The sequence below is a fragment of the Sceloporus undulatus genome, chromosome 4 (assembly GCF_019175285.1).
Source record: "Sceloporus undulatus isolate JIND9_A2432 ecotype Alabama chromosome 4, SceUnd_v1.1, whole genome shotgun sequence".
Taxonomy (NCBI): Eukaryota; Metazoa; Chordata; class Lepidosauria; order Squamata; family Phrynosomatidae; genus Sceloporus; species Sceloporus undulatus.
In genome coordinates, this window is record NC_056525.1 from 193122513 (window position 1) to 193143740 (window position 21228).

The 21228-nt window shown below is 44.2% G+C and overlaps 2 protein-coding genes across 11 annotated transcripts in view; both read right to left on the reverse strand.

The window, feature by feature from the left end:
- LOC121928461 (opsin-5-like) overlaps nt 1-21228 on the reverse strand; it is an 896145-nt gene that overhangs the window by 98979 nt on the left and 775938 nt on the right. The gene's annotated exons all lie outside the window — the stretch shown is intronic.
- Nucleotides 1-21228, reverse strand: part of TRAPPC8 (trafficking protein particle complex subunit 8) — a 115473-nt gene that overhangs the window by 41502 nt on the left and 52743 nt on the right. For all 10 annotated transcript variants that reach the window (XM_042463172.1, XM_042463171.1, XM_042463175.1 and 7 more), the window contains 2 exons: nt 20181-20331; nt 535-635 (listed from right to left, as the gene is read on the reverse strand). In XM_042463172.1, coding sequence (XP_042319106.1) covers nt 535-635; nt 20181-20331 — 252 coding nt within the window. The remainder of the gene's footprint in view (nt 1-534; nt 636-20180; nt 20332-21228) is intronic.

Consider the following 21228-nt stretch of genomic DNA (forward strand, 5'->3'; position numbering starts at 1 on the left):
AGGTAGCCTTATACGGTGAGTATAGGCTAAACCCTAGATCAGTGGTTCCCAACCTGTGGGTCGGGACTCCTTTGGGGGTCGAATGACCCTTTCATGGGGGCCGCCTAAGACCATTGGAGAACACCTATTTAATTACAGTTATGAAGTAGCAGTGAAAATAATTTCATGTGTTTGGGTCACCACAACATGAGGAACTGTATTAAAGGGTTGCAGCATTAGGAAGGTTGGGAACCACTGCCCTAGATTTTTATTTTAAAAGTTGGGGGTCGTCTTATACGCCCGGTCGTCTTATACGCCAGAAAATACGGTAGTTTGGAATATTAGCTTGCCTTTGGGCTTGGGCAGGCCAAGTAAGTATGAAGCTGGACTATGCCTAATATTTTATGCAACTGTGAAAATGCAAGCTTCCAATACCCTATTATTGCTGATTATCACAAAGACTAACCATGCATTATCACAACAAGGGGAAATATTCAGAAAGACTGTAACAGTTTATCTTCTTCTGGGAAGAAGTGAAGATAAACAAACTCTTACTTGCAGATATCTCTGTAAGTCTGAATTGCAGTATCCATGTAATGGGCAGGATATGGTCTTGGTGCTCCTGGTTGAAGAAAAGCAGATACTGCTGCCATTTCCTGTGAAATGCAAGTGATAATGACTAGTTTTGTCACTAACTTTTAATCACAACAAACTGTACAAGTAGCATCTCTCTCATACACTATTATAGGCCACATTTGTGTGGGGGAAGGGACTTGTTTTTTAAGAGAATTACAAAGAGTAGGATGATTCACAATCAGTTTGAACAAAATCAGACCTTACAACACCCAAAAAAGCATCTAGTAAAAGATAGATATTCAGCAACAGTATCAGTTACTTTAAAGTTCTGAGAGCCAAAACTAGGAACAAATTAATGTGCGTTTATTTTTATTTGGGTTGGTAACTATCACATTTAATATCAAACCAAGATAGAAGAGTGCAAAAGGAATTGAGGGATGCAGCTGAATCTATGTATATTCCTCTCGAACTCTTGCTCTTTCCTACATCTAACCAAATCAGGATTACCATATATACTCGACTATACGTCGAGACATTTATGCCCCAAAATTGCCTCTAACATTTTGGGGTAGACTTATAGAGGGGACAACTGATCGGCAGTGCTTACAAGGATCCCAAAGCAAGCAAGCCTGATGCCCCAATATCCCTTGAAGACCAATTCCTTCCCTGCTCCTGTTCCGTTTTCAAAGACTTGGCTTCCTAGTGCATAAACTCCCCGTTTAAAAGCACTTGCGTCTCTCTCTGCTCCGTTTTGCTAGCCTTGGCTTCCTAGCGGAAACACTCCTCATTTTAAAAAACCTACTTCTCTTTTGCTCCGTTTTGCATGCCTCGGCTTCCCAAAGAAAAACTTCTTCATTTAAATCCAATTGCTTCTCTTTTGCTCTGTTTTGCAAGCCTTGGCTTGCCAATGAAAAACCTTTCCATTTAAATCCAGTTTGCTCTGTTTTGCAAACCTTGGCTTGCCAAAGAAAAACTCTCCATTTAAATCCAGTTTGCTCCGTTTTGCAAGCCTTGGCTTGCCAAAGAAAAACCTTTCCATTTAAATCCAGTTTGCTCCGTTTTGCAAGCCTTGGCTTGCCAAAGAAATGGTACGTTAGTGCTTACCTGAGAGACGTCCCTTTCCAGCAGAGAAGGTCCGGGCATCCTGATGTTGGGTAGCTCTGCCTGTAAAGGCTCCTGGAGGCAGGACAAAAATTCAAACAGAGGCCTGGGGCCCGGCCCCGCCTCCATGGGCGGAGCGACCCCCAGAGACCTCAGTCAGTGACCAGCCCAGCGACTGGTTAATCTTGAAAGGCATTGGTGACCAGACTTGGCGTCTAGAAGGCAGAGGCCTGAAGCTCAGAGGAGAGAGAAAGGAGGAGAAAACTATGTGTCCCGACCTTGACCCTTAGGTGTCTGCAGGTAGACAGGGTGGGATAGCACTGTAATTGCATTTTTATCCCATACATCTAATTCTTCTTAATAAAGTTCCCTTTAAGCAAGTATTGTTTTTCTAGTTTTTTACCTTCTACTCCCCAAGTGCGAAATCTAGAATTATCTGAATATTTTTCAGACAAATCGTTGGCTGGGAAAATTGGAATGTTGTGCCTTTATTACCGCGGATACTACTTGCTCCTACAGCTCCTCCACTGTTGTGAAAAGTATAATCATATTCCTGATCAAGGCTTATGTGTGTGCCGCTGTTTTTCACCTAATTGTACATACATTAAAAAATCACAGTAAATTCAGTACATCAAAGAATGAAAACAAAAAAGAGGAGTGCAATATATATTATACATATGAATGACTTGGTCCTTTCGCTCATGACTATTTCATGAAATAACATATGATTTTCTCAGATGCCTACTTTGTACGCACCCTTTGAGGAGGCACTCACATGTTAACAAGGGAGAGCAAAATGCACAAACAAGTACAAACAATGGAATTAGAAACCAAATAAGCAGAACGCCAAGGAACCAGTGAGTTAAGGGGAGGTGAAATTAGTTTTATGCTACTGCTAAACTAGTCAGCCAAAACTTTGACTGGCAGGGTCTTTTTTTTCAATGTACATCCTACTTCATATGTCCAAACACATTAAAAGAATTCCTACGAGCCAGCCCATAATGTAGCCGGAAAAACCGCTAAAGGAGAAAACAAATGCTGTATAAAACAATTTACACCTGAAAGTCTCTCTATGGCACACAAAGAATGGTAATTAACTCATGACCATTATCAAACTGTGAACCATCACGCACTCAGTCTATTAAAGACTATAAGGCAAATGGCTGATTCAGAATTATATGGTTTCTAGAATGACAAAAGACTACTCACCACAAAACTGAATAGATTTTCAGGTAGTGACACCGTAGTATGGCTACCATATTCTGACTGTAAATGGGGACAATTACACAGCTATATGTTAAAATAAAATAAAAAATCATGAGAACAAAAGAACAGCACAATAAGCATTAGAAGGACACAACCTTGCTCTCCAATTTACTAATTTTCTCTGTTTGTGGTTTGTTTGAACAAAGTCATGTTCAAAAAAAAAAATTCTTCCAGTTGCAGTAAGCAATATGCATGCAGTCTGCCAGTACAGTAGCTTGCCCTCTACTGTTAATTGTGACATCTCCAAACTGATTTATGATTCGCTATGCTATTCTAATTTAGATCATTCAAGTTTAAGGAACACTATATAGTAGTTGCCCTTCTGCTGGCCTTCTGTCACGGTCCCACAAACACTCGTGTTGCAGAGTATTAATTCAGGGTAAGGAAGCTGTGGTAATGGTCCTCTGGTGATAGCTGCTTACGTTCTGAAAAAGAAAAAAAGGAAAGGAACAAGGAACAAAGGGCTCTATCAACATTCAGGAAGAAAAACTGCTCACTATATATTTGAATAGCTTGAAAAATGGCCTTGAGACTGACTCATATACAGTGAAGAAAATAGGAACATTTAAATAGAAATCCAAACACATTGTCTCAATGTCTTGTGTTTTAAATGTAATCATCTATAAGCAAGTACATAATTAGTCTTCACAAACTAGTTTGTATTCAAGCTTTCAACATTTCACAAAGGTTTGTTTTGTTGCACAGAATTATGCCTTATTTCTCTGACACAGTTACCCCAGGTGAGATCCGTAAACACCTTATATATGGTTGGTTTATTCCTGCACAGAAACTATGTAAGAGGACCATCCTCAAGCAGGGGAGCTTTGACCCCACATCTCTAGCACACATGTTCATCATGTCAAGGCACCTCTCCCTCAGTTCCCAAGTCTGCTACAAGGAAGAGGCAAGATGTCAGATGAGATGAGGCAGCTTGTGTGAGTTCAGTTGACCAACTTGAACAACTTGTTTCTTCTTTTCAAAACTTCAAAAGGAAGATATTCATTTAGCTGTCCTGTAAGGTTGTGGCTAAATCATGGCCTTGAAAGGTCTAGCAGAGATACTCCTCTCAGGGAAGTCAGAAGAGTGCTATGTTCAATTGGAATGTGCACAAAAACAAGACGTATGGAATGCTGGTACAAAACATTCCTGGTCCCACCTGGCAAACAAAAACCAATTCCGTCCTACAAATGTAGCCCACGGAGTCCTAGGGAATGTCAATATACACAACTGAGGTAATGGATCCTAACAACAAGGTAAGTAAATATGTTCTGTGAGCAGGTGGAATATAAAATACCTTATGGACCAATCGTGTAATGTCTGGGCATGCAGAACATTACCTTTATGGAATATCAAATAGGGTATCAGAGCTCTTTGTGGATATAAGGACAGTCATCTTCAGCCATCTCAGTGAGACGAAGCAGTGGCTCCGATTACTTGTAATTTTAGTGGGACTAGAGACAACGTTCATGCTGACAACAAGGAAGGGCACACTTTTATCTTTAATGCTGACCTTAAGAACAAGGTGATTGAAAAGAAACATGTAGCTCTCTTTCTATATCTGTAAAATTCACAGTTCACCAAACAATTGTGGCATTGGTGTGGTTTATTCCAAGGTTGATGTGTGGTGATAAACCTGGTAAAAAGGCAGTGCACTCCAGTCATATTTCTTTGCCACTCTCTGAAGTGTCAAGAGATTTGCCATGTACTGAATCTGTGCAGCCAAAAAGATCCTTTGATGAGAAGAGAGATGGGTTGTCCTCCTTTCAAATGATCTGATAAAAGTTGAATAGGATCCGAACAGTCTGGAGCCAAGTACATCCTGCTCTCCCCAATTGCAGCTTATTACCCGTGATTTAAGCATCCAGGGATGGCAGCCCCATTGCTGCTAATTGTCACCACGTGTTTGGGCATGGCAGAGAGCATGTGCGCATGCACATTGCTACCATTAAAAAAACGTGATTTTTATCACGGGTGGGGGTGGGGGGTCTGGAACACGAACTCCACCAGCTAATGAGGGCTGACCGTATTCCAAACTTCTAATGAGGAAGATCTTGGACTGGTTCAGTATGTTTGGGACCAGGACCAAGGAGGAGAAGAAGTGACTGCAAGAGAAAAGTTGAAGCCTGCTTGATGCTGAAGGAGCAGGTTAAGCAGAGTTTATAGCACTGGCGTTGAAGTTGAAGATGGATGGTTGTTGGGTACACAGGGTGATACAAGTATCTCTGAGTCTGGCTGGCTGAGTGGATCTGGTACTGTTCTCAACATGTTAACAGATATTGATCAGCACTATGGAACTAGTTTCTGTTGGACTGAAATAGGATGGATAGTATCTCCAATGGTTATGCCGAAGAAAGTCTAACAGACAATCAGCTTTACATACTGAGTACTTGTGATGATGAACAGCAGCTCAGAAGAAATTCTTGTCTTGATATGTTGGGGACTGAGAACAGCTACTGTACCTAGACATCAGACCTCCTAGTCAGGCCCCAGTGGAATTGATAATACTGTGGCAATGCAGAAGATGGTATCTATGAGATCAGTACCAATAACTGCAAGGGGCAAAATTTTGAGCAGGGCTGTATGTTACTATAATTCTGCAGCAGCAAATAACCAATCATTGAACTGGAAACTTCTTGGTAATCTCTTTCCAGTCTCTGAAGATTGACCTGAACTGGAAAATAGAAGCCATTTACAGTGCAGATTAGACTAATTACACATCGCCCAACTCTGAAGAACAATGGGAAGCCTCTTCTCACTTACATTCTTTGGGACTGATAGCTTCCCTAGTGTGGGAGCAGGGAAAAAGATAGTTCCACTTCAGACTGCACCCAAAGAGACAGAGCTACCATAGCCTGATTTGGGAATTCGTGCTATGAAAGGGCCTGTCATACTGGGAGGTAGTGATCCAGACAATTTTGAGAGCAGTCCTTCAGTTTCTTGGTAAGAACCGAGTTCTACGGGTGGTCTATTAACACAATGTTAGGGACTTGGTGAACTACCTCATCTACTAATTACAGAGTATCTCCCAGAGTGAGGTTTAAGGTGAAAGACTCTATTCTGAAATTCCGCATAAAAGCTTGACAAATGGTATTGGTCTATGATCGTTGTCTAAGCAAAAGAGACACCTAAACAGATTATCTGTTCAATTATCTGTTGAACAGATAATTCGGCAGTGCAATCTTTGGCCCACAAGAGGAATAACTGTTGATGAAAGGGCATTACCAAGTACACATTGTCCTCTAGCCTGCGAGGAGAAAGAGAAAACGGACTACTCAGTATCATAGAAAAATTATTCAAAACAAAACCCTGGCAGTGCTACTTACGTAGTATATGAAGGAACTGAGGGAGAGGGGCTTTGGCACACAGAAGCATGCCAAAGCTGCTCAGCTAGATAACTTTCCATACAAGATTCTGAGAGTCAAGTCTCATTTGGGTGATGCACAGGGCCACCCACACAGAACAAAAATGTATGGCAAATTTTAAATAATCAACTAAAAGAAAAATGCACTGAATAGTTGGAAAAACACAGCACTTACTATATTTAGGAGTCAAACAATGGGGGTACAAAAGCAACAATTTTATTTAATTAGCACAGCATTCTCCATTTATTTTAACCGAAAGGATTAAATGCAGGTTGGATAGGTATGTGCTTAAGGAAACAAAGCTTCTAGGCGTCCACATGCAAATAGAATAAACCACCAAAACGTCTTTGATGCCCGAGGACGGAACAGCTGTTCAAATCAACACTCCAATTTCTTTAATTTAAGGACAGTACAGTCTACAAGAAAATTATTTTGGATGTACCCAATGGCTTCGCTACACTAAACAGGACTTGAAGGTGTTTCTTTTGAACAGACCAGTCCCTCCCCACCAATATAATTTGAAACTTGTTCAAATGACCCAAGAAGCTGTTTGAAGTATCACTATTCTCTTTGGGCATATGGAATTAATCATGCAGGTCTATGGGTCCAATTCAGAATTTAAAACAATTGCAACTATAGTTTTGCAAACTCTGGAATTAAAAACACCTTGTGCCCATGTACTATAGCTACTAATGTTGTTAGGAATTTATTTCCAAGAGAAAAAGCTGACTGATGGACTTCCAGTAAGCCAATATTAGTGGTAATACGCCCAGAAGTCACCTTATATGAGAGGATATGGTTTCCCCATCTTAAGGGGACATTTTGTGTGACATAAGCAACACATCCAATTCATGGATAACTATCCTCATTAAAATGAGTGGAAGCTGCACAGAAGAACAGCTGGTGAATTGGGCCCAGTTAAGTGAAGGAGGGCTCCATTTGAATTTCCTACCTCAGGCACCAAAATGTCTTGGGCTGGTTCAGAATACAGTTTACTCAATCAGTGTGGCCAGGATTGATGCATCATTCAAAGGATGACATTTAGTGTATAGTGAGAAAGTGTAAAAAAAGTATAATGCCTATTAAAATTTTCAAGAGGACACTGAGATAAAACCTGACATCTTACCCTATAACATAAAGATATCTCGGGGAAGGCTCCTTGTTGGCAGCAGTTTGTTTGCTATCGTTGATCAAAATATGCCTGAGGCAGATTAGCTTATCAAGTTGCTGAAGTGTAAAAGACTGCCGACCGATAGTGAAGTTTATATGATCTTCGTCTAGTGCCATCCCTTTCCTTTATAAACTTGCATGGCTTGACAGTAAAATCGTAAAGCATGCTTTTCTTCGCAAGATAGCACACCAAATACAATTTCCATGCAATGGTACATAGAAATTGGGGATTAATAAAAGACCACACATAAATACAAAAACATTTTTATATCATAAGCAAAAGAATCTGTGCTAACTTTGGCCCAAACCTCTCCAGAAATAATCCAGTTTGGGACCATTTTAACTGCCCTGGCTCAGGGTAGGGAATCCAGGAACTGTATAGTTTGGTGAGACATTTAGCCTTCTCTGTCAGGAGGCTCTGGTGCCACAATAACTACATTCCCAAGATCCCTAGCACTGAGCCAGGTAGTTAAAGCAGCCTCAGACTGGACTACTCTGCGGTGCTGGTTTGGGACTTTGTGACCTATGAAGCAGCTGTAGCTGAGCTTTCACAGACTCAGTCTACTTTCACACAGGTCCGAAACAAATAGGCCAAATAAGGACGACTTCCTTCCCAGTCAGTATCTGCTGGCAGATGTACCTGGAGACGGGTCATTGGCAAAGTACACACAGGCAAGTAAATGTATTAAAAGTTGAAAAGATGGTGTTTCAAGCCTCTGGCCCCAAGCTCTGAGTTTCAAAACTATATCACCAGCACTTTGAACTGTGCTCAAATATGACCTGACAAACAGCAATATGGTTTCAAAACTAGCAGAAGTGTCATTTCATATGTGAGGAAACATACTGTCTTGCTTCGGAAATGACCACAGTATACCGTAACATTTGGACCTAATTACTTACACTCACAATTAAAATATCCGTAGCACTAGCAATGTTTGAGCAACATGAAGCCACGTCCAGACTAACTGTAATGTAATACCAACTTCTTCGTATGCTCCCCCAATATCATAAAACTGGTATCAAAAACACATATTTTCATGGGAAAAATTAAAAATCAATAATACACAACTTGACTGGCTGAAAATAAAATTTAATGCCCATGCTTTCCAATAACTATGAAAATAATGCTAATGTATATCTACACCTAACCTGCCTGTTAATTAAGGCCATCTGCCACGCCCTTGTTGAGGTGCTCCCTCATCCAAGATGAAGAAGGTGGTAGCTAGAGTGAGAGGGTTCCTTTTGAATGCTCCTCTGTGGATAATCCCTAGTCCAGAATTATTTGTTGTCTCTCTTACATCTTTTAGGTATCTAATAAAACCTTGCACTTAACAGTTCTTTTCTTATGTTCCCCTTTCCGATGTTGGAATTATCTTTGCTCAACTAGATTATGTACAGCCGTCCCTCCATATTCACGGCTTTGGACTCACAGTTTTGATCATTCGCGAGGTCATGTCACCATGTGTGCACACACTCCTCCTTCCCTGCCGCCCTGTAACTGGCCCAGCTGAGCCGGGACAGGGCAAGAAAGAGAGGCAAGTGCATGCTCCTCTCCAAACTCTCCTTGCCATTCTGAACTGGTCCAGCTGAGCCAGCTAACAGGGCGACAGGGAGAGGAAGAGAGGTAGTGTGTCTCCTCCTCTCCAACCCTCTCCTGCCACTCTGTAACTAGGGGGGGGGAGTGGGTTATTCGTGAAATTTTTGCATTCGCAAGGCTCCCTTTGCCCCTAACCCCTATGAATCGGCGGGAAGACTATATTATGTGTCACAACAATCAGGTATTAAAGCTGCTGAAATCAAAAACAAACAAGCCATTTTAACAATTAATCGAATCAGTATTCTTTCCTTTCTTGCAAAACTTACCTGTCCTGCTTTACTTTACTATGGCAGCCAATATCATATTAAAAGCAATTTTCGACCCTGGGACTCTTCATATTTTATAACAGTGTGGCTGATTGCTCCCGCACAGTGCACTCCGAAAGATCTAATCCTATCAAAAGAGTGTTGAGGTTGGTTAAGTTATAATCAACCAGTGAGTCAATGAAACCTTTTGAACTCCACCCATTGAAGCACCCTTTTTCAGATCTAAACGTGCCTGTTCTTAAATCTTCAAGCTATTGACCAGTTATATCTGAAATATACTGCAATACCTACAATGGGTTGACCCCTGCATATGACTAGTATATACCATACCTTGTTGTGCTGGAGAGATTACATAGAGGGGAGGTCCCACAGGACAGATGCATTTGTTCTTAGACAAGTGTAAGATGCCGAATATTTTTCTTAGATGGATCACATTAATTGCAATTTACCAACTTGGTAATTATTTTTACATTATAAGTTGTGTGGTGTTGCGTTGTTTTGTGGTCTTTGTTTTTGAAAATGAGTAACATAGATGAGTTTTCAGTGATCACAAAAATTATTCATTCTGCACTCTAAAAAAAGAAGAAGTAAGAGGATGCTGGGAACCATTACTTTCTGATGATTTGACAGTTGAAATATTTTGTGGTTGAAAAGAGAACAAATACATCACATATCCTTGTGTTCAGTACGTCCATCAGCACAAACCAAGACAATGGGTAATCCTAAGGAAAATCCTAACCAATCAATGTAAACTGACCAACTTGAAAATTATAAGAAATAATGACACACGATATGGACATCTACATATGATTAAGAATTTGAAAAAGGAATATTCTTTTGAGGTCATTTATCAATTGTTTAGCGAATGAAGATACTCTTAAATCAGCAATGTAATGCTTTGAAGCTGTCCAGAACCACATTCAACATGATGGTTCTCTCACATGATATCTGATCATCACGAGATATCAATGAATATGGCATATGATGAGTGACAACAAATTTAACACTTTTCAACGTTCTAGCTTGCCAGCTGACATTTCTAACACTAACCATTCCATCCAAGCGTTCTGCTGCCATTTTTCCACAAAAAAAAATTAAAAAACAAGAATGTAAGGTTTAACGTAGTTCAAGCAAACCAAAGAGGAAAAGAGGAAGGGAATAACTATTGAAATTTAAGCTGACTCTGAGTAACGTTCCAAAACAATGAAGAAATATTATAGTGGCATCTTCATTACGTCTTTTTATATAACTGGAGTATCTCTCATATAAGCTCGAGGAATACACCGTCAGGATGGCACAAAAAAAACTATACTTTCTGATTCTGCTTATACAAGCTCAACTTACAATTTTAAGTGCCCTGCCTTGTATCATTGCCATCATCATTAGTTTTTCTAAAATATGTCTGCTAGATAAAATAAGCGTCATTGTACACAACTTGTTTCTGTATTTCATTTTTTTACCACTCTGCAAGCTTTTGAACTTGTGAGAATTTAAGATGTATCAGAAACATAAAGTTTACACACATTTAGCATATCTCCCCAGTAACTGTCTCTTATTATCCTGTTTTATCATTTGAATGATCATATTCTTCTCCCGAGAAGGAACAAATTCCTGTAACTTACTGAAAACTGCACTTAGCCTCCTGACAAATTTCATGAGTGACTGCTAATCATGATTGTTGAGTAAGTGAAGAACTTAGCATACCTGTGAAGCTTCTAAGAATTAAGAATGCCAATGAGCAAATTAAGAACGTTTAGGAAATCATCAGAGTATGACACAACTTTGATTGCTGATATGCTATACACGCTCCCGGGTTACGAAATATCGTCCGCGGCCGCTTCGTACCCGAAAAGCTTCGTAAGCCGATTGCCATAGGGCTAAGGAAAAGCCGGTTTCGTGTGAAAAAGCCGCGAAAGCCAAAAACATTTTTTCGTACACCGACAAAAATCGTTACCCGGAAATTCGTACCTGATTTTCTACCGAGGTTACCACTGTACAACTTTCTTCTGACCCAATTTCACATACCAAGAACCCGAACTTGATAAAGCCTTTTTCCCATTCTCGAACTAACAACAACAGCCAATAAAAATCTTATTTACCTCACTTGTTAAACGTATCAGGGACGCTGCCTCTGAGTATTTGCTTTGGCTTTTAATATTTCAGCACTAAGGAGCACACATCTCTCTGCCAGCAGCATTTTCCTATTTAAAAAAAGATATTTAAGACCAGTGACACATATCTTACATGTTTGTAAGTGGCACTTGACACAGATTAGTGCACAAATTTTCAATTTAAATAAACAGGAAACTTACTACAGGGTATTATTACGAAAGAATCACTAGGTACAGTGGTACCTCGGGATACGAAATACCCAGGTTACGAAATTTTCGAGATACGAAAAAATCCCATAGGGAATTATTGTTTCGGGTTACGAATGTTTTTTCGGGTTACGAAAAAACTTTTGGTGCTTTTTTTGGCTTTTTCGCACGGAATCGCGGCTTTTCCCCATTAGCGCCTATGGCATTTCGGCTTACGAAGGCTTTTCGGGTTACGAAAGCGGCCGCGTTACGAATTAATTTCGTAACCCGAGGCACCACTGTATGTGTCCCGACCCTGACCCTTAGGTGTCTGCAGGTAGACAGGGTGGAAGGATGCCCGGACCTTCTCTGCTGGAAGGGACGTCTCTCAGGTAAGCACTAACGTACCATTTCCCAGCAGAGAAGGGTGCCGAACATCCTGATGTTGGGATTTACAAAAGCTCTGACCCAACCGGGGGGGGGGCTGCTGATGCCTTGGTGGAGTCGGGCACTACTTGTTGAAGAACCTGCGGCCAAAGGCCGCCTCAGCCGACTGGAAGATGTCGAGCTTGTAGTGTCTGGCAAACGTGGAGGGAGTTTTCCAGGTGGCAGCTCGGCAGATCTCTGCCAGGGGTGTGTTAGTGGAGAAAGCGCGAGGTGTGATGCAGTGGAATGTGCCAAGATACCGTCTGGCGGGGGTAGGTTCATGACCTTGTAGCATTCGAGGATGCAAAACTTGATCCATCTTGACAGCGTCGACGATGATACCTTTTTGCCCTTGGATCGCGGTTGGAAGGAGACAAAGAGTGATTCTGACTTTCTGAAGGTCACAGTCCTCTTGAGATATATTTTTATGGCTCTGCGCACGTCCAAGGTATGCCAGGCCCTGTGTAACTCTCCGGTTGGTCGAGGACAGAAAGTGGGCAAGACGATGTCCTGGGATGAGTGGAAAATCGAATTAACCTTGGGGATGAAGGTCAGGTCAGGCCTCAACACAACGGAATCAGGTCTAATGATGCAGAGCTCTTTTCTCACCGACAGCCCCGATCTCTGATACTCTGCGGGCCGATGTGAGCGCTCTAAGGATGAGCGTCTTAAGGGTGAGGAACTTGAGGGACGCCTCCCTCAGCGGCTCGAATGGCTGTATCGTCAAGGCTAGAAGAATCTTGTGTAGGTCCCAAGACGGGAATCAGTGTCTTGTCGGGGGCGCCCTGTTGGAAACTCCCTTGAGTAATCTCCTAATGTGAGGATGGTGTGATATCCTAGCGGCCTGTTCGTGCGGCAGTATCGAAGTGATTGCTGCCACCTGTCTTTTTATTGTGTTGGGTCGGAGGCCCTGGCCAAAGCCGTCTTGGAGAAATTGGAGTAGCGTAGCAACAGAGACTTGAATGAAGTCCTTCTTTTTTCTCTTACACCATCTCTTAAACGCCCTGAAGGTGTACTCATAGATCTTCATGGTGGATGGGCGCCTCGATGCCAGGATGGACTCGATCACCTCAGAGGAGTAGCCGTAACTGGTTAGCATGTCCCTCTCAATTTCCACGCGTGAAGCTGAAGCCAGGTGGGGTCTGGGTGATGTATCTGACCCTGGGACAGTAGGTCTGGTCTGGCTGGAAGTGGAAGACTCTGTATTGACAGGCTGAGAATCTCCGAGAACCAAGGACATCTCGGCCAGGCTGGAGCTATGAGAATGACCTCTGATTCCGTCCTTCGAATCTTGGACAGAAGGCGTGACAGTAGCGGAACTGGAGGGAAGGCGTATAGGAGGCCCTCTGGCCAGTGGCAGTTTAGGGCATCGAAGTTTTCTGCCCCCTGGGTCTTGAACCTTGAGAAGAACCTGGGAGTCTTGGCATTGGCAGGGGACGCAAACAGGTCCAGGATCGGGTGGCCCATTGTCTCTATTATGGACTGGAAGACCTCCGGGTGAAGGCTCCACTCTCCCTGGTCTATGTCGGTCTGACTCAGCCAATCTGCCGTGGTGTTGAGTTGCCCCTGCAGGTGTTCGGCCTCTAGGGACAACAGATTGGCCTCTGCCCATGATAGCAGGGACTGGGCTTCCGTCATGAGGGACCGTGATCTTGTGCCGCCTTGACGGTTTATGTGTGCCTTGGCGGTGATGTTGTCTGTACGTACGAGGACTGACTTGTGACGGATTGACTGGCTGAAGGACTGGAGGGCTAGGCGGCTTGCCCGTAGTTCTAGCCAATTGATGCTGTGTGATCGTTCCTCCGGACTCCACCGTCCCTGGGCCAGGTGTGGTCCGCAGTGTGCCCCCTAGCCCCGAAGGCTGGCATCCGTGGTGATCTGGACTTTTTCGGCCGTCCAAATGGGTCGACCTCTGAAGACTGTTTGGGCTATCCACCACCTGAGGGACTGGCGAACGCTGTTGGGCACTAATATCTTGCGATGGCTCTTCAGCGCAATGGCCTTTTGGTGTGGCAGAAGCAGCCACTGGAGGGGTCTGGCGTGGAATCTCGCCCAAGGTAGGCACTCGATCGTTGCGATCATCAGACCCTGTAGATGAGCGAGTAACCGGAGGCTGGCATGAGACGATCGTAGCACCTCCAGTGTTGACCTCCGGATGGTCAGGATCCGGTCGGGGGGAAGGCGGACTGTCCCCGACTGTGTGTCTATTAGGGCTCCTAGGTGGATGATCCGTTGGTTGGGGTGAATGGAGCTCTTCTCCAGATTGATCAGGAAGCCGTGGTCTTCCAGGGACTTGCATATGGTGGTGGTGTCCCGCATGGCTTGAGTCATTGAAGGGGCCCTGATCAGGAGGTCGTCCAGGTAAGGGTGGACATGGAGACGTTGAGTCCTCCAGTGGGCGACTAGGGCTACCATGACTTTGGTGAATATTCTGGGCGCCGAAGAAAGCCCAAAGGGGAGGGCCCTGTATTGGAAGTGGCGCCTGCCATATCTGAAGCGTAGGAAACACCGGGAGGATGGGTGAATCAGAATATGAAGATAGGCATCCTGTAGGTCTAGAGAAGAGAGAAAGTCTTTGTGGTGAAGGCTGTCCAGAACGGTTTTGAGGGTTTCCATCCTGAATTTTTTCTTGCGGACAAAGCGGTTGACTGCTCGCAGGTTTAGGATAGCCCTCCAAGTTCCGTTTTTCTTTGGTACCAGGAAAAAGGTGGAGTAACACCCTTGACCTTTTTGAGCGTCTGGCACAGGTTCGATGGCATGAATGGCGAGTAGACGATTGATGGCTTCCAGCAGGAGGCGATGTTTGTTGGGGTCGCTGGACTTGGGAGAGGGTATGAACGTGTTGGGGGGAGTGCGATGAAACTCTATCTTGTATCCCCTGCGGATGGTGTCGAGGACCCACTTGTCCGTCGTGGATCGCTCCCAAGCCCTTGCGAATCCCTGGAGTCGGCCTCCTACTGGAGGGGCCCCGTCATGACTGCTGATTCTTTTGGGTGGATTTGGAGCCTTCTCCTTTCTTGGGGGAGAAGGGGGGGACGATTTCGCTTGTTGAACTTGTTGTCACCCCATCTGGGTTTGGTGGACCTGGACTCCCTGGTCTGAGATTGAAAGGGGGAGAAGGACCATGACGATCGAAAGGAAGATCGGTTCCTGAACTGTCTCTCGTCATCTTTCTTTTTTGACGAGGGCAAGGTTTTCTTTTTGTCCTTGCCCTCTATCAGCACTGGTTCGAGGGATTCGCCAAACAATTTAGTCCCTAAGAAGGGAGTAAAGGCCAAGTTCTGTTTGGATCTAACGTCCACCTGCCAATTTTTGAGCCATAGCTGTCGCCGTACTGCTAGTGCCGCCGCCTGGGCCCTGGCGCATTGTTGGACACTGTCCAGGGTGCCATCTGCCCCGAGAGCCAACGACTTGGTGATCTTATTGATGGTTTGTCTAACCTTGGTGTCTGCGTGGGGCAGCAGCTCCAGCAACTCCTTGGCCCACTGTAACGATGCGCGCATCGTTAGAGAGACTGTAGTGGCTGCCCTGATGGCTACCGAAGTGGCTTCGTGTACTTTCTTGAGTGCTCCCTCGGCCCTTCGGTCCTCAGGGTTTCTAAGCGTGTCCTCGCCATCCCTGATGAAAACTATCGAAGAAACAAGAGCAGACACCGGGGCATCCACTAGGGGGACCCTGAGACTATCCATGACTCCACGCTGAAGGATGTACTGCTTCCGAATTGCGCTGTGGTTGGGTCTAGAGGCTGCCGGTGTCTTCCATTCGTCCCTCACAATCTGCATGATGTTGTAGGGGCATGGAAGTTCCTGAACCGTGGTGACTGAGACAGGAAAAAGATCTTCTCCCACCATGGGAAGATCCGAGTCCAGAGCAGGGGCAGATGGGGGGTGGCAAGGCGATGCCTAGAGTTGTGATCGTTTTCTTTATCAGTGTTGGATAGTCCTCCGGCTTGAGGAGTCGCGAGGACATGGGAGCGTCACTGGTCGAGTCTCCCTCGTCCTGGGAGAGCTCTCCCTCTTCGGATTCCAAGGCCGCAGAGTCTATGCTGGCCGGAGGACCTTCGTCCTCCGAGGAGTGGGGTGAGGAGGATCGAACTCGCTTGTTGGATTCGACTGCGTATCGGGTCCTCTTGGATGGGGGGCGATAGGTCTGAGATCTGTCTGAGTCCGACTGTGAACCCCGTCTCTGTGATCCTCTGGACCTGGCGGCCTGGGCTTGGGCCTGGGAGTCTAGGGGGCTTTGTATCCGAAGGTCATCTGGGGATGTGGACTCTCGATGGGACCCGTGATAGGCGGAATTAGAGGAGGAGCAGCATGATGGCTCTCCCCGCTGGTCCAGGGAAGGCTTGGTCCTGGCTTGTTTGGCCAACTCGCGGCCCGAGTCGCCAGTATGGCGGCCCCCATTTGCTGCCACATGGCCTAGCGGCCCCACTTCCTGGTCGCCCCTAACATGGCGGCCCCCGTAGAGGACCGCACGGTCTCTTGACCCCACTTCCGGGTCACCAAGATGGCGGCCGCCCTCCCCGTCCGCATGGCCAAGATGGCAGCCCCCATCTCGGTCCACGTGGTCTCCGCCCCGATGGTCGACCGCACGACCGCTGACGCCCGCCGGGTGCCAGGTGTTGGGCCCTCCCATCCCAAACCACCCCTGGTGGACGAGAGGGACCCAAGGGAACTCCCATTGGGGGGGGAAAGGGCCGTTTGTGCCACCTGCGGTCTCGGCCGCTGAGCCTCCGGCTGCGGAGGGGCCCTGGAGGAAAGGGCCCGGCCATCCCAGGAGGGGGGGAAAGAGCGGAGGAACAAAGGGGCCGGAGCCCCCAGCCCTGCGCTCCGCTAGGCTGGCCCCGCAGGGCGCCGCCGTCGCTCTCTCTTTGGGGGAGCGCAGAGGTGTCTGTGGTCCCCGGCTCCCTTGGGAGGCCCCAGAGAGCAAAGCTGGGCAGGGGGGATTGGCTTACCTCCTCCCCTGGCGTCCGTCGCGGTGGCGGTAAGGGCTCTCAAGCCTCCAACCCTGGCCGGGTCGGCTGTGGTGCCCTGGGCCCTGCAGCGGGCTGTGAGGGGTCTCCCTCCGACCGGTGCGGCCCGGCTCCCACTTCTCGTCCTGCATTCGTGGCAAGAGCCTCTGGGCGCGCTTCCGGCAAAGCCGGGGCTTGCCCGGGCTGAGTGGGAGCGCGCTCGCCCGCTGGCCTGGCCTCTTCCTCGCTAGCCATGGGGGGAAAGAGAAAGGCAGAGCGGAAAGGAGGGAAAGGAGGAAAGAAAAGGATTTTTTTTTTAAGGAGAAAAAGGGGAAAGAAGGTAGAGGTAAGGTACAAGCCAGGCCAAGTCTGGGGGAGCCAATGGAAGATCTTCAGAGAAGCTGAGATGATGCGTCCTACCAGGAGCTAGGCAGGAAGAAGACTGGGGTCTCTGGGGGTCGCTCCGCCCATGGAGGCGGGGCCGGGCACTGGGCCTCTGTTTGAATTTTTGTCCTGCCTCCAGGAGCCTTTACAGGCGGAGCTACCCAACATCAGGATGCTTGGCACCCTTCTCTGCTGGGAAAAACCTTTCCACTGAAATCCAGTTTGCTCTGTTTTGCAAGCCTTGGCTTGCCAAAGAAAAGCCTTTCCAATGAAATCCAGTTTGCTGTTTTGCAAGCCTTGGCTTGCCAAAGAAAAGCCTTTCCAATGAAATCCAATTTGCTCTGTTTTGCAAGCCTTGGCTTGCCAAAGAAAAGCCTTTCCAATGAAATCCAGTTTGCTCTGTTTTGCAAGCCTTGGCTTGCCAAAGAAAAACCTTTCCACTTAAATCCAGTTTGCTCCGTTTTGCAAGCCTTGGCTTGCCAAAGAAAAACCTCTCCATTTAAACCCACTTGCTTCTCTTTTGCTCTCTTTGCAAGACCTGGTTTCCCAAAGAAAAACCTCTCCATTTAAATCGACTTGCTTCTCTTTTGCTCCCTTTTGCAAGCCTTGGCTTCCCCAGGAAAAAACTCTCCATTTAAATTTAGTTCCTTCTCTTTTGCTCCCTTTTGCAAGCCTTGGCTTCCTAAGGAAAAACCTCTTCATTTAAATGCAATTGCCTTTCTTTTGCTCCTTTTTGCAAGACCTGGCTTCCCAAAGAAAAAAACCTCTTCCATTTAAATCCAGTTGTTTCTATTTATTTTTGCAAGACCTGGTTTCCCAGGAAAAACCTCTCCATTTAAATCCACTTGCTTCTCTTTTGCTCTCTTTGCAAGACCTGTTTTACCATAGAAAAACCGCTCCATTTAAATTCAATTGCTTCTCTTTTGCTCTCTTTGCAAGACCTGGTTTCCCAATGAAAAATCTCTCCATTTAAATCCAATTGCTTCTTTTTTCCTGTCTTTCAAGACCTTGTTTCCCAAAGAAAAACCTCTCAATTTAAATCAAATTGCTTCTCTTTTGCTCTCTTTGCAAGACCTGTTTTCCCATGGAAAAACCTCTCCATTTAAACCCAATTGCTTCTCTTTTGCTCTCTTTGCAAGACCTGGTTTCCCAAAGAAAAACCTCTCTATTTAAATCCAATTGCTTCTCTTTTGCTCTCTTTGGAAGACCTGGTTTCCCAAAGAACAACCTCTCCATTTAAGTCCAATTGCTTCTCTTTTGCTCTCTTTGCAAGACCTGGTTTCCCAAAGAAAAACCTCTCCATTTAAATCCAGTTGCTTCTATTTATTTTTGCAAGACCTGGTTTCCCAAGGAAAAACCTCTCCATTTAAATCCACTTGCTTCTCTTTTGCTCCCTTTTGCAAGACCTGGCCTCAGGAAAAACCTCTCCATTTAAATCCACCTGCTTCCTTTCTCAATCCAATGTTAAAAGTAAACCTCTCCTCCAGCACCTGAGAATCGACTTGGGAGAGGTCCAGAGAAGGAGGGACGTAAAGTGGTATTTCCCCCTTTCCATCCTTCTTTATAGTTTTACTCTCAACTTATCCATGGGTCATATCAAAATCCAGGATTTTTACCCTGAAACCTTTCCTCGACTTATACATGAGGTCGACTTAAACTGAGTATATATGGTAGATTTTTCATTTTAAAGCTTTCACCCTAAAACAATAAACCCTTTTCCCAACTCTTCTCTCATGCCATAGTTGTATAATTCACATTGAAGAACAAAATAATCCAAAGTGTGAAAAGATGGTAGATAATATGCAAACAGGTAGAACCAAAGTAAAGGTAAATGAATAAATGTCCACCTTATCCATTGTAGAAATTCAAGATCTAAACTACTAACATGTCCCTGTTTCAGAATTTTGCAATATATGAGGTAAAACGCTGTGTTGCCCCAGAAGCTAATTTTTTCCAGCGATGGAGGTGGAAACATCCTATAACATGGGCTGATTCCATCTCTTGCTCTGAAACAGGCAGGAAAAATAGACTTGAAGGAGTCGCCACCAGAGGGAGCAACCCGCACCATCCCTCAGTCTTTTTCCTCCTGCCTCACTCTGAGTAGGCTGTGTTTTTCCTTTTCTCCTCCTTCTTTGTCTTAAAGACTTTAATATTTCTTCTAATATTTCTTCTATTCTTCTTATATTCATGGTCTGTTCTCTCCTGTTCTCTTCTTTTGGCCTGTATTCGTACAAGGTTTTACTTCAATTATTTTTAAAATACATACTTGTTTTTACATGGCATTCACACTGTTTTGGAATATGTATCACTGCAGAATAAACTACATGAATATTTCTAACTCATTTTGGATTCTATTTTTTTCTAAAGCTTAGCTCAACTCAATGAATTTAGGCTAAGATCAGTAAAACAGCTTCATTTCCTCTGTATACCTATGGACTGGACTGGCAATCCATATGGGCAAGAGGTTCTTCTACCCTAATGTAGTCCAACATGTACTCTCCTAGAGTTCATGTAGGAAGCCAACAAAAGAAACATCAAGACAGAATCTCTCCACTGTTGTTTGCCTTTAATGCAACAAATGGCTGATAACCAATGACAAAATATTAAGCCGCTTAATCCTCTTTTGCCAGAGGCTGTCACTCTCTTTTGTGGAAGAAAAAAAAACACCAAAATTTTGAGATGATAATATCAATCTATTCAAAACAGGGGTTTACTGTTTGATATGGAGACGCTTATGAAGCAGTCATTTAAAAGAAAAATAGGAAAGAGAATACATTTTTAAAATAATAATGCTATTGCACTCACCAGTGCTCCTGCTGCATAAAGCATTGCTTGATCATTCAAAAAGTCTTTCTTTGCTGTATGATAACAACTGTATGCTAGTTCATAGTGCTGCACCAAGAAACACAGGTCTGCCATCTTTCTGATCTGAAGCTCTGGTGCTTCTGGAGGGTACCTTTTAAAAAAAGACGATACAAAACGTCTCTAACCAGCTTTAAAACCGAGTTGAAGACCATATTAGGGAAGCGTTCCCAGGGAGTCTGTGATTGTGACCTGCTTGTTTTGATGCTTGACATTGGATATTTGCTGTTTTAACTTATTTTCTTATGATGTTTCTAACTTGTTGTTTTAACCTCTAGATTGTACGCCATAGGCAGGCTTTTTATATATTCTTGATTTTATTTGGTTTTTGTACAGTGCCATGTACATTTACAGCGCTTTATAAATAAAGCTAATAATAATAATAATAATAATAATAATAATAATAATAATAATAATAGATCTGAGGGAAATTTCTCAGCACACAAGCATCAAATCAAGGTCTAGATGATGCAATAATCTGTTTCTGTATACTAGCCATCTAGTGTCTTTAGATATGAAACAGCAGAGTCCGGAACATTATCAGAAAAGTGTTAATGTGTCTAATCATATGTTAACTTGTAAATTTAACTTAAATGCCTGCATTCAACACTGTACCAGAAAGCTGAGAAAAGCTATCCCTGATTTACTCCCACTGTCTGTTCCTATTTTGAATTTGAGAAAAGGAAACAGCTAAATGAATTCTTGAAAAATCTACTTCTCGTGTACCCAGACAAAAACTCTTCTCTTGCCTTCTCTTTCTCCCTCCCTTATAATCTCATCTCCTTATATCAACTATATCTTTGGGTTATTGATTTCTACATGGATACTAGCAAAGTCCTAGGATTAAGACCAGCTTCAAATTTCTATTCCCCAAAACTGATTAGGAATCTACAGCACTGTTTAAATAATAATAATAATAATAATAATAATAATAATAATAATAATAATAATAATGGTATAAACACAGAACACAAGAGAATTATCTGGATTC